At 37.7% G+C, this 16,864-nt stretch overlaps 1 protein-coding gene across 1 annotated transcript in view; it reads right to left on the reverse strand.

Annotated features, from left to right (window-relative positions):
• pkd1l1 (polycystin 1 like 1, transient receptor potential channel interacting) overlaps positions 1-16,639 on the reverse strand; it is a 28,792-nt gene extending 12,153 nt beyond the window's left edge. The window contains 38 exon segments of the mRNA XM_077555012.1: positions 51-170; positions 259-343; positions 669-880; positions 950-981; positions 1,067-1,220; positions 1,308-1,481; positions 1,556-1,684; positions 1,750-1,849; positions 1,931-2,037; positions 3,062-3,269; positions 3,602-3,685; positions 3,769-3,967; positions 4,037-4,137; positions 4,202-4,353; positions 5,416-5,529; positions 6,095-6,265; positions 6,345-6,401; positions 6,802-6,994; positions 7,072-7,195; positions 7,286-7,406; positions 7,519-7,661; positions 7,744-7,821; positions 7,895-8,074; positions 8,150-8,233; positions 8,268-8,489; positions 9,752-9,790; positions 9,875-10,024; positions 10,157-10,320; positions 10,483-10,686; positions 10,784-10,965; positions 12,255-12,452; positions 12,515-12,647; positions 12,741-12,980; positions 13,398-13,566; positions 13,699-13,759; positions 14,956-15,230; positions 15,319-15,453; positions 16,543-16,639. Coding sequence (XP_077411138.1) covers positions 51-170; positions 259-343; positions 669-880; positions 950-981; positions 1,067-1,220; positions 1,308-1,481; positions 1,556-1,684; positions 1,750-1,849; positions 1,931-2,037; positions 3,062-3,269; positions 3,602-3,685; positions 3,769-3,967; positions 4,037-4,137; positions 4,202-4,353; positions 5,416-5,529; positions 6,095-6,265; positions 6,345-6,401; positions 6,802-6,994; positions 7,072-7,195; positions 7,286-7,406; positions 7,519-7,661; positions 7,744-7,821; positions 7,895-8,074; positions 8,150-8,233; positions 8,268-8,489; positions 9,752-9,790; positions 9,875-10,024; positions 10,157-10,320; positions 10,483-10,686; positions 10,784-10,965; positions 12,255-12,452; positions 12,515-12,647; positions 12,741-12,980; positions 13,398-13,566; positions 13,699-13,759; positions 14,956-15,230; positions 15,319-15,453; positions 16,543-16,639 — 5,391 coding nt within the window.
• Positions 16,640-16,864: the final 225 nt, after the last annotated feature.

A 16,864-nucleotide genomic window follows, 5' to 3' on the forward strand; every position in this document is an offset into this window, starting at 1 on the left:
AATGGTAGATGTAAGATCTCAGATTTGCAATGAAACCGAATGTTCCTCACCTTTTGGAGGTCTGAGCAGATCTCAGATTGAAGAGCAGATGTAAAAATGATTCTGGAGAGATTATCAAAGTCAAATCTATTTCTGTTCCAAATGGAGACAGTCACAGCAACAGCAAGGATCTGCAGCATGAAAGAGTCATTATTGTGAACATATTATTTAGGAATGAAGTCAAATGGTACTTATTTCGAGGGGGAAATTATGTTCTACCACAATTGGCTGGATCAGGAAGATGCACAACAACAAGGAGATGAAGACAGAATGCAGCCAAAGTTGCAACTTACTACTGCTGAACCTGACAAACAAAAAAATTTAAAAATAAAACTTTCAATGGACACTCAACATTCACAATACAACTTTGCCTTTTCAAAAATAACTCGCTAAGATTTTTTCAATTACACTTATTTAAGATGCATGCAACCATCAGATCCCTCGTTCATACTTTTTTCCAATTATTAATTTAATTTCTAGTCAATGTGAAAAAGTTTAGCTCTGTGTACATACAACAACAATTTCTCTTTAAACTCCCCGCAAAATGTCAGCTTTGGAGAGGTTGTTAAATATCGTTGTTAAGATTGATGACGTAATAGAATGATACTGTAAGTATAAATTGCAAATACCTGAGTCCCAACAGTGCAGCGAGCAGTAGACCAGTGAAGGACAGAAGCAGACACAGAGTCGAGGCCAAATGACAACACCATAACCAATTTGGTCTCATTTTCTTCCATCGTCCATCAAAAGCCCGACGACATCTTCTGTGCTTCAGCTTCTGAATAAATTCTGTCTGGATTTCACTGTCCTTATTATTTACATCCCTTGTGACCAGATTCTCCTATAATAAAAATGAAAGGAAAAATAAAATGTAGAGGGAATAGATATTGTGAGCTGATGTAGATATAACCTGATATTTCTTCTCAACGCCACCCATGTCCACTGCAAAAACATCACGGAGAAACAAAGATAAACACAAACAACCCGTAATGGATTTTTTTTTTTACCATAATGAGATAATCTTCACCTGCAAAAGGATCCTGGATAGTTTGCGTCCCTTCCTGTTCTATTGTCAGCTTCACTCCATGCACTCGAAACAGGAACGTTATCAGTGTTGCCATGGGCAATGCCACCGCCACACTTAATACTCCGGTTCTCAGAGACTCAACTGTAATGCCCACCTTGAAATGAATAAAAAGGAACCTTAGAGTTAAATATCAATAACACTCACGCACAAAATTATGATTTATTTTCTTAGTTTAACCCACCACTTCATCCATTTGTGATATGATTAGTGCATTGACACATGCGTAACCCGCAAATAGCAGCAGGCATATGCTAAGTCTTTGCGTATGTGTGAATGAGTGAGGCTGAGGGCAGCTGTACACAGACATCCACATGTGGAAGTCCGCCAGGTAGTCGCACAACGTGAGATGTAACATCTGCAGGCAGAGATACAAACATGCAAAAGATGAAATGTTTGTTTGATCTGAATGGGATCTATCCAAGTGTGTACCTGAGTTAATCCAATTCCACGACTACAAACACGGAGCATTCTCTCCACTTGGCCATCACCTTTACTCACGGACAACCAGCACTGGCTCACAAAGAGCCATGTTTGCTCCTCCATGTTCGCTCGCCCTACCTGTGATCAGACAAGATCACAAAATGTGGCCTGGCATCACGTAAACAACAAAAGCAGAGCCTTACCTCAGATACTTCTACTAGTTTGAGGTATAAATCTGGTGAAGGTCCTGAGTTATCATGCCAGATGTGGACCCCCCACACTGGACCCAGGCTATCTGCTGCACTGTGATGTCATCGAAACTGTTATGTACATCTCACATAAAAGCACGTTTGAAAGGGATATTTGAAATTGCTTGGCTGTTACCTGAATATAAAGGTGTCTTGTGAGTTCCTCCTGAACAGAGTGCATCCTGGGACATGTAGTTCTCTTGTCTGTGAGATGCCATCAACACCATAAAGTGCTAAGTAAACCTGGCAAAAATGTGATTAAACAATAAAATTCTACTCCATAGAGAAATACTTCCACCTTGTAGAAACAGCTTGGAGAACGCACTATTAAGTTCAAGTACAGGGGTCAGCAACCTTTACTGTCAAAAGAGCCGTTTCAGAACAAATAGATAACAAAAAATCTGTTTGACACCAGAAAACATTTGAACATTATGATGTGTGTTAATATTAGTCTAATGTACTGAGGGCCCAATTTCTAATTAGAACTGCACCAGAAAAAGGTGCAGCATCCAATACTAGAGATTCATTTTCTTCTATCTTTCGTCTTCCGCTTTTGGATTTTTTTTCCCTGCTTTTTTTGCTATTAATTATCAGATTTTTTTTTCTCTTTTTTGTGGACATTTTATAGTAATTTTCAGGATTTCTTTTTTTTTATTCTTGGATATTTATTGTTGCATTTTAAATGTTTTCTTTTCTGCATTTTTTTAAATTATTTTTCTGACTTTTTTGGCAATTCCAAAGACTTTTTTCTGACTTTTTTATTCAACTCTGACATTTTTGACAATTTCATGGAATTTTATGGTAAATTTCTGCTTTTGCTCTTCCTTTTTGGACATTTTATGGTTAGTTTTTGGTATATTTTTAGGTCATTAAAAAAAACTTTTTCATCTACTTTTTCTTTTTCTAACAACTTAAAAAATTGGACACTGACATTTTTTGAATATTTAATTATTCATGTTTCAAAACTAAATCATTAATTAATTTAAATAATATTGTATCTAAAAATAATAATTTAAAAAATATGTATGTATATATATATATATACAGGCTCCCCCCACGACCCTTGTGAGGACAAGCGGTTAGGAAAATGGATGGATAGATGGATGTAAAAAAAAAAATAATAATAATTTCTACACATTTTTTGGGGATGATCCACAGGGAGTCTCAGGAAAGGGTCTAAAGAGCCACATGTGGCTCCAGAGCCCCAGGTTGCAGATAAGATAAGAGCCATTCAGTAAAGTCATTTAGACTCTTGGCATAACATTACCTTTGCACTCAGTTTGTACGCAGAGCAGAGGCCAGTGTGGATAGTAACAGCATAGAGATGTTGGTCCAGTCGACAATTGTCGTTAAGGTAGTGGACTTGTCGATTCTGCTCAGAGATTACGTCTGCTCTCCTGCACCCCACCAATGCTGGGATGTACAGAAACGCACACAGCAACAGGACAACCAAGACAGTCATATCAGCGGGCTCACTGAAAGAATGAATGACACAAATGACAAAATGTTATACCAAATGTATGCATATATGCAAAACAAATTAATCAAACTGAATTACAATTTTTTTAAATTTAACAAAACATTAAATATGTTCATAATTAATAACATTTTGAATGATTATTGACTCAGTCCACTATTACTTTTGACTTCTTAATTTAATTTATAAAAGGTCTTTTGGGGGGGGGGGTAATATAATCCAATATTATGTTTTTAGGATAATTTTGAATACATTTTTCTTATCAAATATCTTGCAACTTAATATTCAATCTGCAATTCAATTGTCTAACACCTGTGAGGAGAAAGTCACCTGACGAATAGGTCCAGGTTATCTGCTTCAAAGATAGTCTGAATCTGCTTTTGCACCACAGTTAGCGCCATCAACTGATGACAACTGGGACATACACAAAATGGCAAGTGAGGCAGCCTCTAAACAGGGTTCAGTGTGTAAACATACCATAATAGCCGTATACGTACCTGCAGTTGACAGCATCAGTGCTGTCTGCTTGCTGTGTGCTGCAGCCCAGCTGCGTCCAGGCCCCCTTGAGGCGGTCAAAGGACAAGCACTGGCTGGTGTCCACTGCCAGAGTGTAATTGATCTGGCTACTCAGGTGCTTGTGTCTGATTGGTTTACCAAAGTCGCCATTTAATAACGCCAAGTAGCCAACCCCTGGAGCTGGATATGAATTCCTAATCAGTTTAATCCACAATAGCAAGAAAATTGATGGCTGGAAGAAAAACCTACTGTTGAGGAAGGATGTCGGCAGGGTGATGCGAGTGGTGTTGGTCTCCCAGAGGTGAATCTTACGCAGGTGGTGCATGCTGGGATCCGGCTTAGCAAACATCCTGCCACAGTAAAGAGTCAATAATCACCCCAGATGCAAAACATGCCACTTGAAAAATACTGTACCTGAAGAGCAGCATGATGGGAAATGGCCGGTTAGGTGGCAGCGTGAAAGCCACACTCAGCTGGATGGCCTGTTGTAAATGTTCCTGGGTTATGTTGAAGCTGTGGTAGTTGATGCGGCTTCGCAAGAGGACAAGCTCAGATGCAGATTCCTTCTATGGGACACACATCAGCAAATAAACTCACAACATGCACAACTAGTGTTAAGTAACGCAGGGGTCTGCAACCTGCGGCTCTGGAGCCACATGCGGCTCTTTAGTCTCACTCCTGTGGCTCCCTGTGGATCTAAAAAAAAATTGAAATGTATATATATATATATATATATATATATATATTTTTTTTTTAAGATAAAATATTATTTTACTTAATGATTGAAATAAAAAAGGAACAATTACATTTTCAAAAAGGAATCAAATTTTAATTTAGTAGAAAAAGAGAGACGAAAGGTAGCTGAAACAGGTTTTAAAGAAAGTTCCTAAACATGTTGAAAAAGTGCCCATAAAGAAGGAAGAGGAAAAGTGGAAAATTGTCGTATAATGTCTTTGGAATTGGCAAAAAAGTCAGAAAATCCCCCCAAAAAGGCAGGAAAGACAAAAAACAACATAAAGTCTCCCAAATCAAAAGAATGCAGAAAATTACCACAAAATGTCTTTGGAATTGCCAAAAAAGTCAGAAAATTTCTTTTAAAATAAGGCAGACAAGAAAAGCATCAAAAAGTAACTATAAAATGTCCAAAAACAAAAGAAGAAATCCCAAAAATGACCATATTAAGTACACAAAATTACCCCAAAAAAGTCATAAAATATATGTTTTTAAAAAGGTAGAAAACTTTAAAAGGTAACTAGAAAATGTCTAAAAACAAAATTAACATAAAATGTCCACATATTTATGATAAATGACATAACAGAGTATTTTCATAAAATTGACAAGAATGTCAGATATTTGACAGAAAGACAGTCTAAAAATTTACGTTATGGTACAGCTCTATCTAAGCTCTTGGGCCCTCAGTACAGTCGACTAACACTAACACACTGTTTCGTTCATCATAATGTTTGAAGCTTTTGCGGCTCCAGACAGGTTTTTTTTTATTTTATTTGGCCTAAAATGGCTCTTTTAAAAGTAAAGGTTGCTGACCCCTGTACTAACGTAACAGTAAAGTTAGTTGAAATTAATCTACTTGTTATTTTTAGCTAACTAGCTACAAATATGCCACATACTTTGTCTTGTCTTGGTTTCATCTCCACAATGATTGGCTGAACAAGCGATCGAACTGAGATTTTTCTCCTTGTGCTGCATTTATACAGAGTCAAATCCACCACTTGTCCACTTATCTGCAAAAGAGCAAAATCAAATGAGAATATTGTATTTCTTTGTGTCAATACGCTTACAGTATATATATATATATATATCCTACTTTGCTCACCCTGCCAGGATAGGGAACCCAAGTCCAAGGTGAGTGTTCGAATTCAGCAATAAGGCTAAGCACACACTCTCCTCTAAGAGAACGAATCATGGATGCAGGTGTGTAAAAAATCGCAGAATCACTGCTGATGACTGACATTGATGAGTTGTGTTGCGCAATCAAGAGAGAAATACAGCCACTACTGACTCTGTGATCTTGGATTTTGCTGAACAAGGTGTACTTCTAAAACAAAAACAAAACAGAATAACACCACTTGATAACCAGAAGGTAAATGAAGTTTCCATAGTGGAAGTGTGACCTCTCACCAGAATCAGATCAGAAGCAGTTTGTACAATATTTTCCACCAACTGCTGTATCCAACTTGTTTGGAAATAATCATGGGATACATCTGTAATGTCCTTTACTAAATTTAATCCATCTTGTGGGTCTGATGCATCCTTGCATGTAAAATCAGCATCGTATGTTGTTTTGACTGTGACGTCTTTAGCAGTAATGGCAGCCTCCAGGCTGTACGATAACATTTTGACCAAAATGTTAAGGGTCCTCTGGTCCAGTTGGTACCACATTAGCACACCGGGTTGAGAAAGGTGCCCTGAGATGGCCTTCACGTGAGCAACCACTTGTCTGACACTTGCTAATGTTACCTAAAAAGCGTATTACTCTGTCAAGGGCTTTTTCAGTCAACATTTATTAATGTTTCTTTGAGGAAAAACTTAAACTTACCTGTCTTGTAAATTGTAAAATATCTCTGAGAATGCCTATGTTGTCAACCATTGAGTCCTGGAATCAAATAACATGTTACAAAAGAACACCGAGTACCATGTACAAGTCTCAGATCAACTTTATTATCATTAACTTTTTCACAGCAATACAACAATGTAGAGTTTTGTGATTTAAACAAAAATATAAAATAGATATATGCTACTTTTTTTAGGACGGAGGAAGAAGCCAATTGATTTGAAGGAAAATTGCGCTCATATGAATTCACATATACTGTATAACAACTTATGGTGTTCCACAGAGTTCAATTCTAGGGCCTCTGCTGTTTTCATTGTATCTGCCGCCCTGGCTTACATAAGAAAACAGCGGCGGTTGTTGTTTTAAAGTGCTCTATTAATATTGGCACACCCAGCTTTTCTTCATGTAGTATGTGTGTTGTGTTTTTTTTGTGTGTGTGTACCTGGTCACTACTTTCCAGTTTGCACATAGTGCAGATGAGTACATTACGCATGTGACTCTGAGTGTGGTGGTCTGCCTGGCTGTCCAAGCTGAGTCGATTCAGGATGCCGGACAACAGACTGACATAGTTGCTAATCTCTGCATTGTTCCCAAGCAGAATCAATGCAGACAGGTTCTTCAGCCCTGTTTGGGACCTGGAACAAAAAGGAAAATAAAATCTAAGTAGCACAACATTAAAAAAGGTTAAAATATTTAATAAAGTACTGCTTACAATTCCACGTCAGGATTGTGAGAGGAAACATTTCTGAAGAAGCTAGGCCGGACTTGGACAGTTGCAGGGCAAACTTTAGTGGATGATCCGTACATGCTGCTGCTGATTTTTGTGTATACAGTTACTATAACAATAAAAGTAATGAACCAGTCAAGCACATGTGCAACTATGTCAGTCACGTGTGGTCTTGATCAATTTGATTGCCTTTTGTTACCTTTATAGTCATCGGTGGGGTGTCCAGATGGAAGGCTGAAGTAATACTGAAAGTTTCTGCCCTGGTACAACATCCTGGGAGGTTCGCTCCCAACACTGAAGCTGTACTCATACAGTAAGTCCTTCAAAAGGCACACAAGACACACACACGCGTGCTTAACTTTGCATTCACTCTGATTTTGGAGACCTTAGCTACTGAAAAAATTTAATTGCAATGGTGGAACATGTTTTTACCTCTCTCCCTGAGGTGCAGAAGATGCTGAAGTGAGTGTGCAACTCGACCCCTTTACTTGGTTGCACTTGGCATGTCATTCCTTTAGGAATCGGCTTTGTTCTCAAGAATAGTTGAGTGCGTCCCCAAATCTGACTTTTAGATTCTTTGTTTTGACAACAACAAAAAAACAGTACATACTGATCAGTATCCAGTTAGTTTAGCAAAATGATGAATGAAGGACTTACTGGCAATAACCTCCAGCATGTAAATGCTACCTGGCTTTAGACTAAAAGGCCTGACGCGGAGCGACGCAGAGGAAAGCCCTGCAAAATTGTGACAGCGTTACGATAAACAATAACCAATGCAATGAGAGAACATTTTCTGTGTGTTGCGTACCTGTGGAGGTGTAGGATGCAAATAAGCCCACCTCTATTGTGTCTCGAGGGAGGTCGAGTAAGGTTTGCTTTCGGATGACTTGCCGGGGCCTGGACTGCAACAGATTACTCCCCTTTGGGTCATGTGACACTGGGTTGAACGATGGGTCATCTTCTGGACTCAAGGTCTCGATATCCACACCTAAAAATGCATAATCTTCAGTGCATGGGCAAATAAAAAATGTGTAAAAATATACATTTAAAAAAAAAAACAGACCTGTTGGTCTCCCTGCTGACGTCCCTGGATCTCCGTCCTCTGCGATTTGCAAGGGAATATCATAATCTGATCATAAGAGCAGAGGCTTCAACACACATTGGCAAGACTTGACAATATAACATTTGACAAATAATGACACTTAAAACATGGCGGTGCTGGTAGACACCTTGTCCATCTATCACGTCAGCACTGTCCCAGTCTGCAGAGGATTCGTAATCAATATGAAATTTACTTCCAAGTTCTCTCTGATCCAAATGGACACTACCATCACCACCGGCAGTGGAGTCCAGAGAGTCCAGAAGGCCAAGCTCCCCCCGAGAATAAGGTAAGGGCTCCTCTCCTAGCCATGAAGAGCATTATAAAAGGCATTAAAAGTTAAATAATTCATATAAAATCACCACATCATTATAAACTAGAGTCTTGCATTTCATTTGGCACAGTGGCGGTTAGAAAACATAAAGCACTGTAAAATACTGTAAATGTAACAGTGTGTGTATAGAGGGATTATTTTCATATAATTTGATTAATAACATTAAATACGCCACTTCCTTTGAAAATCAACACATTTCATTTTAAGTATTTGAATTATGGCAATGTTATCATGTGCATTTAAGAAAAGCGCATGTTCTGTTTGTTTTTCATTATTAATTTTTTTCTTCATTTGCTTTTGTTTCTATTTTAATGATGCATTATTAAATATAATACCTTATTGTATATTATCATGATATAGGGGGTAGAACTAGATAAGTTCTTGTACCTCTTCCTACACACTTTGAACATGTAAATTATGACTACTAGTAATTAATTTCCGTCCTGAGTAAAATTTTCTTTCTTTCACTTTGATTATATATATTTTGTGTTGCATTTATATGTTCAATAAACCAATAAACCAAACCAACAATAGTTAAAACAAAATACTTTTCTTTTTGCAAAAGCCTTTGCTCTGTAACACTGAGAATGCTAAAATATAAAGTGCACTACAAAAAAAACATTGCTTCTACTTGTATTATTATTATTATTATTATTATTATTATTATTATTGCACTTTTAATGACAAAATGTCTTTACCATTATGTGTCCTAAATGAAAGTTCATGATTTTCTGAAGATGCTACGGTAATTTTTGTTTGTTTGTTTTCTCATATTGCTTAATATGCATATTTGATGTAAAGTAACACAAATACTGTACATCTTAAGAGTCTTAAGAGTTCCTTTATTTGGTTATTTTACAAGAGCCTATGTCACACCAGCTGTCTTTACCAATATCTGTTATGTGAATTGCCAGAATATGGCAGCCAAAATCAGACAGCAATATAGATAGCATTTCTGAGGTAAGAATTAGTGAAAAGTGTCAGAAGAATGGCATGTCTTTACAATGATTGCTATGAAGATTTTTATGTCTTTATAGTTATGCACTTCTGTCTTTACCGTTAAACAAAAAGTATATTTCAATGGGCCACCACCATTTGCTCTGAAATGTAACTTGGGATAATAAAAGTTATCATTGTTAATTATTTATTGAGTGCACCCCCCCCTCTCTCTCTCTGATCTCTCTAAACCTTTATCAGATTTAAGATTAGATCAGATTTATGTGTAGCCTCACCTGATCCTGCTGGGTCAATTCTGGTTCCATTGACAGGTTCTGCCAAACCAGTATGAGAAGCAAATGGGTTTTGTTAAACTTTTTGATCACTTTAGAGTCAGGATTGTTTAATATTTTACATACCAGTAATGGTTGTCTTGGGAACAAAAGCGCCTGATGAGTAAGCAGGGTGGGAAGCATTTGGAGCATGTGGATAAAGATGTGAGGGGGGCATTGATGTTGTTTCTTTGATGGTGGATGGGGCACTGAGGTCAACCGTAGAACAAAATGGGGCTATAAAAGAGACAGACAATCAATTACTGTCACATTTGCGCTGTCACAAAGCGAGAACTGAATCCATGAAGTCAGGCAGAAATACCACTACATCATCAGTGACTCTAAATAGAGCCAATAAGGCCAATTTACCTTCTACCATAGGTTTGGAGGACGCATTAACCAAGTGCAAAGCCCAGGTGTACTGGATGTGCTTTGGAGGAACCTCACAGTCTTCACACATGGCCCTGACTGAGAAAGTCTGATCCCAGTTTACTTGGTCTCCTTCACATTCAAGACATGATACTGCCAATCTCCTGAATTGGAAACAATGAGAGAAAAGTTACAACTGAGAATGCGGTAAAATCTTAACTGGCCACTTAAATCTGATTTTTACTTTTTTTAAGAATTTGTCAATGTCTGTCATTTGTGCAAATGTGACCTGCAAAGTCTACATTGGAGTCAAATGTGTCTCGTACCCGACAACATTTGGCGTTAATGTGATGTAAGCTTCTGTCGAAGCTGACAGCTCTCCACTGTGAACGGTGAGTGTGAAATGAAACTGGTCGAAATTTTGTTTGAGAAAGCTCATGGGAAAGGTGAGCACAGCAGAGTTTGTAGCAACATGATGATTGAAACAGGAACTCTTGATGGAGCTGACTGGTTCACACATCCATTTGACGCTAGAAATAAAGTGACATTTTAATTCACTCAAAAAAGAGTTAAGGACTCTTTTCAATTTCTATTAAACATATTCAAGGGACTGTAGAGTTCCTCCACCTGATTGGATCCGTAGGGAAGTCAGGATTGTAGGAACGCTGTCCATCCAGTGTTACCATGGTGATGTTCCTGTTGTTAATAAAGAGGTTGGTGCCGCCCTGGATGGAAGCCACAGGAGGGCTGGGAATCACTTGAACTCTCACACTATAGTTACTGTACACCAAACTGCCAACTACCTGGATCTGCAAAACGTTAGCAGAAACTCATGACACAAAAGCCTTTTGCCAAATAGTTCTCTCCTGAAATTATATTTTAAGAACAGTATAGCCACAAAGTGTCTATCCCACGCAATCACAACAAGACGAAGCAACAGAAGTAAACGTCACACTGTACAATGAATCTTATATTTAATCCAATTATGCAAGCTGCTCTATACTGGAAGCAGGATGTTAAAAATCAGGAGGGAATTGGACAACAGCTCACGCATGTTCCTTTTCCTTTTTTGCTCATTTATCAACTGTAAATAAAGCATTCACAAATGACTGAACAGTTTAGTGTAGTTTAGTGAAGTCATGGCTGTAATTAATTGTCTTATTTAATATTATCATCATCATCATCAACCTTTAGTGGTTTATCACCACTAAAATGTCTTGGGCTGGGTGTGGAAATGGTAAACTGTTCATTTTAGCTTTCAAGCTACAAAGGATTGTCCGGTGTTTGATATCAATAGGCTGTTAGTGAGAGCAACTAATCACACTACAAAATTGTTGACAATGATTTTGCATTGTTCATGGTTTGTACAATATTCTAATTTGTCATGAGATGCATAATAATGGTTCAAATGCACTATAATGTTAAATATGTTCATTGACTCATCATTGCTGTTAAACATTAAAAAAATGTTAAGGTCATGTGATCCATAAAGTCAATTTCAAGGTCTACTAGGACAAAAGGTAAAAAAAAAGTTACTAAAATATGTACCAATCTTCTAAATGACTGATTTATTTGGAATCCTTGTTGAATTCCCTTTCCAACAATACATTTTTGTGACAACTGAGTTCCTGAGTAAGAAAGGCAGCCACGCCCCTTTTTGCCAATAATGTCAAAATTCAGCAGACCTTAGCTCCCAAAACCCTCTAATTGACCTAAAATTTTAGATTTATTGTTGTCTCATCACTATCAATAAGTACAAGTTCTGTTATAATATTAAAATCTGATTGATTATTACAATTTTTGCGTGACATGGAATGTAACAACCCTCAGTTGAATGGAGAAAATTGTAAGATAATACATTTATTATGATAAGATTGATTAAAAATAATGAAAAATTAAATAAGTAAATTTAGTATGATGTCATGATATGCGTCCAACATGTATTTTTTACAATGATTTATTGTTTCACAAATTAGTCTGTGGTCCACCTTTCCATTTTAGCTCTAATCCTGTAACACCACTTGAAATCCCTGAAAAAGTTCCCGGATGCAAACAAAATGGCTGAAACGCATATGACACTCATCTTACTTTAACTTACCCTGGCCTTAGCGGTGTAGGTGTCATAGTGCAGGAGATGACCTGGCAGTACGAGGCTCTGCTTGTGAGCCACTGGAACAGGCAAAATGTGGTCTGCAGAGTCAAATAAGGTCCATGTGTAATGGAGGCCCCTCAATATGTCACATTCGATATCAGCCTCGTAGGACACTCCCAGATGGATGATGTTGTGTCTTCGCACCTGAATGAATAAACACCTACTTAAAAGGTACTTACACAAGACAAGTGAAAGAAAGGCCTAACCTGTAGTTTGAGAGGGCCCATGTTCTTAACAGGTGGAGGCCGACATGGATGGTCTAAGACAAAGATGATGCTGCTTAGGGAGGCACAACTGACCCGGTTGGACACAGTCACTTCCATTAAGAACTCTCCAGTCCTACAACCACAGACACATCAGCAGGTTGTTGTGTATTTGATGTGCAATGACAGGACAAACACCTTCCACATTTGAATTTAAACCTTTCTCCACCTGCGGAAGACGTGCTGTTCACTGCTTTGTCCCATCCTTGTCGTCCCATCGCCAAAATTCCACAGGAAGGTGATGTCCGTGCCGGAATTGACTCGGCAACTCACCGTGGTCATCTGGTTCCGAAGAACGTAGGCCTGGTGGAACAGCTTGTTGAGCTTCACTGCTCTTTGGATGAGTACGGACAACACTCCAGAGGTGAGGGAGGTGCGACCATCAGATATCACCACTGTTATATTGTACCTAAATAAGAAAAACATCCATTTAGCCATATTTTTTTGCAAATACAATGTAATTGTCAAATTTTCTACCTGGAAAGTACAACTGAGGTCATTCAATGATTAGGCTATTATTCATAAAGAATTATTAAGTTAAGTGTGTTGACTTAAACTGAAAAGTGGTCCCAATATTTAGAATTACTGAGTAGAATGTGGTCTATAGCTTTATAAACCACACCCACTAAATTTAAATTAAAAAGTTTATTAAATGATTTGGGTTATACAGAAGGCCTACTTCTCCTTGATTATCGTCCTGATCTCAACCACAACATGGCATAAAGATAATGAGTTTGAAAACTATCTACTTGGACATAACTTTCTTTTTATTATTACTATTATATTATATTATACCCTTATATAAGGGTATATCAGCTATACATACCTTCCAGGAGTGTAGTATCTTTTGGTGACATTCCTGTCGCTGCTTCTGGTTGATGTGGAGTCTCCAAAATTCCAGAGAAACTCAAGAGGCTCCAGCATATCGGTCACAGCCAGGAAGGTCACATCCGTTTTAGTAGGATAGGTTCGACTTTCTGTACAAACACGCACAGCTAAAAGGTTAAACAAATTTCACAGAGCAACAGAGCATGAAGTTTTAAAACCTGTAGAAAATTATTGAAATAAAATATGTAAATATACTGCAACCGTTGCATTCGAATGGGTATTAGTGGGTGTCGCCTTACTTCTGTCAATCATATCGGAGGTGGTGGCATGAAGGTCGGGGAATGCAGGACGCACAATCACCTATAAGTACACAAATCAACATTCCTATGTTACAGTATGACATTCTTAATGTTTTAAGGCATACCTTATTTTCCCCCAAAAAATTCTGAATGTTTTCATATTTTCATATTTAAAGGTAAAGTTTGCAGTGACAAAAAAAATACAACATACACATAGGAGACTATTGTAGTTTCTTGGCCAGTTATTTAATTCCGGTTAGCAAAAAACATTAAAAACAAGAAATTGGAAAGCTCTCTACTTCATGTCAAGATAAACAAATGTGTTGTTTGAGGTAAGCTGATCACCTCTCTTAAGTTGTTGATTCATTCCAAAAATTACAACATCAAACCGATAACATTTTGTTTTTGGCAAGATTTGATCATGAAAAAGTTATGCTTGCAATGTAGCTGCCTTGGTATCACTGTTGTGGTTGTGTTTATTTTGATTACAATATTGACCAACACCCTTCTCTATTCACCAGGGCAGTGTGAGAGGGCTGGACAGAGCTGCTGGAGAGCAGGGCTCGTTCTGCTCACCTGCAGTAAATCAGCAATCAGCTGGCTTCTTAAGCCGGCTCCAAACGTTCCACCTGTGCCAGACGATTTTTGCCCCAAGAGCACTCAACCCTACTTTCCAGTTGCTCTCCAGCCTGTTTCTCAAGTTGAGATTTATGATGATTTATCCCTTGTGGTGATTTTGTGAGTTTTTCCCTGAGAAGGTGATTTTTTATTTGTGTTAATAAACTTTTGTTCACGATTCTACATCTGGGTCCTTGCCACTGACCACGCCGTCACAATCACGCTGGTTAAAAAACTGAGCATTATTATTTTTGTGAAGGCTTTTTTTTTTTGTAAAATTTTATTTAAAACGTGTTTTAACCATTGAGTTTGTGCTGTGCAGTTAAGCTACAAGAATCTTATTTGGCGAAAATAACAGAATTAGTTAATTAGAAGAATACTCACAATGTCAATTATCTTCTGTGCCCATCCACATTCATCTGACGCATTCACTCTTTCACTCAGGAGGGTCCATATCTGGTGTACATAGAGTTGTATATCACTGTACTTTTCTGCAGGAAAACTTTACTTTTATGCACTGACTAAATTCTGTCTCAACAGAGAGAAACATTCCCTCAAATAAGCAAACAAACAAAAAGACCCCACACATGCATTTACACATGTATAACCCCTTTAATTGTGAAGCGTGCGCTCACATACCAGGCTGCTATTCAGGCCCTCACAAGTCCTCTCGACCCCCACCTCCTTGTCTCGGTCCCCGTGACTAAACAACCAGCACAACTGTGCTGCTGGCCCGTCAGCCACGTATGCCCGCAGTGTGATGGGATCCCCCACATAGGAAGCCCGCGTGGTCCCACTTTGGGAGCTTGTCTGTGGGAGGGGGGCTCCGTGAAGCAAAGAGATCACCAACGGCGGCAGGAGGCAGAAGCTCGGGGGGGGAGAACGCGTAGAAGAGGGGTTGGGGACTGTCACCTCTAAAAACAACATGAGAGAAAAAGAAGGTTAGAATAATAAACATTCACAAACAAGTTATTGGACAATTTTTTTTTTCATCCGACATACTTATATCATCCCTGACTGATGCTTCCAAAATCCATTTATATGAAACTGCAAAGGAATCATCTGACACGTTGACCTTCTGTGAACTTTGACCCCCTGAGGTCCCACAGAGGAACTCTACAGAGTTGTAATGCATCCCTGCAAAAAATCCCACACAAAAAAATCTGTGTCAAAAGAAAAAATATAGCAATACACTGAATGCATTATGTACGCATATGAAAGTATTTTTACTTCCACGTTTTTAATCATTGCAACTTTCAGCTTTTCCCATCAATGACTCTCAACTCTTGATATTTTTTTTTTAAAGGGCATGTTTATTAACCCGTTTTCAGATTTTCAACATGTTTTTTTTAATATTCGAAAATAGATAATTTTGTTCAAAAATTCTATCAAAAGTTAGTTCAGGGAGATTGCAGGCTAAGTAGTAAGGTGAAATGAAATAATCTCCCTAGAGTTTTATACAGTAAATGAAGCTTTACAAAATGTCAATTAAATTGAAATTTTAATCTTTCACTTATCACTCATTATTATCAATATTTTAAATTAAAAAACAAAAAAGTGCATTTTCGATGCATCTACTGGCCAGAAGGTCACCAGTGTGAGGTGCCAGCAAAGAACTTCAAATCTCAAAATAACTAATTTTTCAATTGATCGCTTATTGGCTATTGAATTTGGAAAAAGGGTCAATGCCGATATCTGCCCCAATAATCAGTCTATCATGTATACTGTATTTGAATGTGTTATAGTTTTATATGCACAATCCTGTTTAATAATAAGCTTTTTAAACATTACAAGTAGTGTTTAAATGTTAACGTTACATATTTTACATGGGCCCAAAGTAACAATTTTTATAATATTTATTTTACATGGTTGGGCTATTATTTTCCGAAGATTCATGAACAAAATTACAAAGGTTTATCAAATCACACTAAAATTATTATATATGCAATCTACAGTGCTCAACAAAAATAAGGAAACAAGTTTAAGGTTGCTCAAGTATAACAAGCCCATTACTTTTTTTCCAGGTATTTTTTATTTTTATTAAAATTTAATTAAAAAAATATACAAATTGCTTTTTTACATTTTTTTAATAAATAAATGCTGTCTCTCTAAGATGAAGCTATCTGCATGCTTTTTGTGATATACATTGACACAAAACACCTCCACAAATCTAAACCACTAAGCTTTATTTCTTTTCACACAAGAGTGTTTTAATTTGCCTCCCACCTGTGACCTGGTGAGGGCATTCCGCCAATTTCCCGCAAACTTCCAGAACAAAAGTCTTCCTGACAAGCAGTTTCTCCAGAAGGGTCGACACATTCATGTGGAGCAAAAATGGTCCTTCTGTCCTGTAAAGTGCCAGATTTCCCACCCTGCTCCAATTAGGAAGTTTAGGGACTCTTAAGACAGATCATCAACATAAATAAAACACAGAAATAATGGTAAAGAAATAGAAGATAAAAAGAAATGACGTTAAAAATAATCCCCACCTTTGTCCTCCATGTTTTCCTCTGACATCTGGTGAACTTCCATTAGAAGAACTGTTGAA

Source organism: Vanacampus margaritifer, chromosome 20, assembly GCF_051991255.1.
Source record: "Vanacampus margaritifer isolate UIUO_Vmar chromosome 20, RoL_Vmar_1.0, whole genome shotgun sequence".
Lineage (NCBI taxonomy): Eukaryota > Metazoa > Chordata > Actinopteri > Syngnathiformes > Syngnathidae > Vanacampus > Vanacampus margaritifer.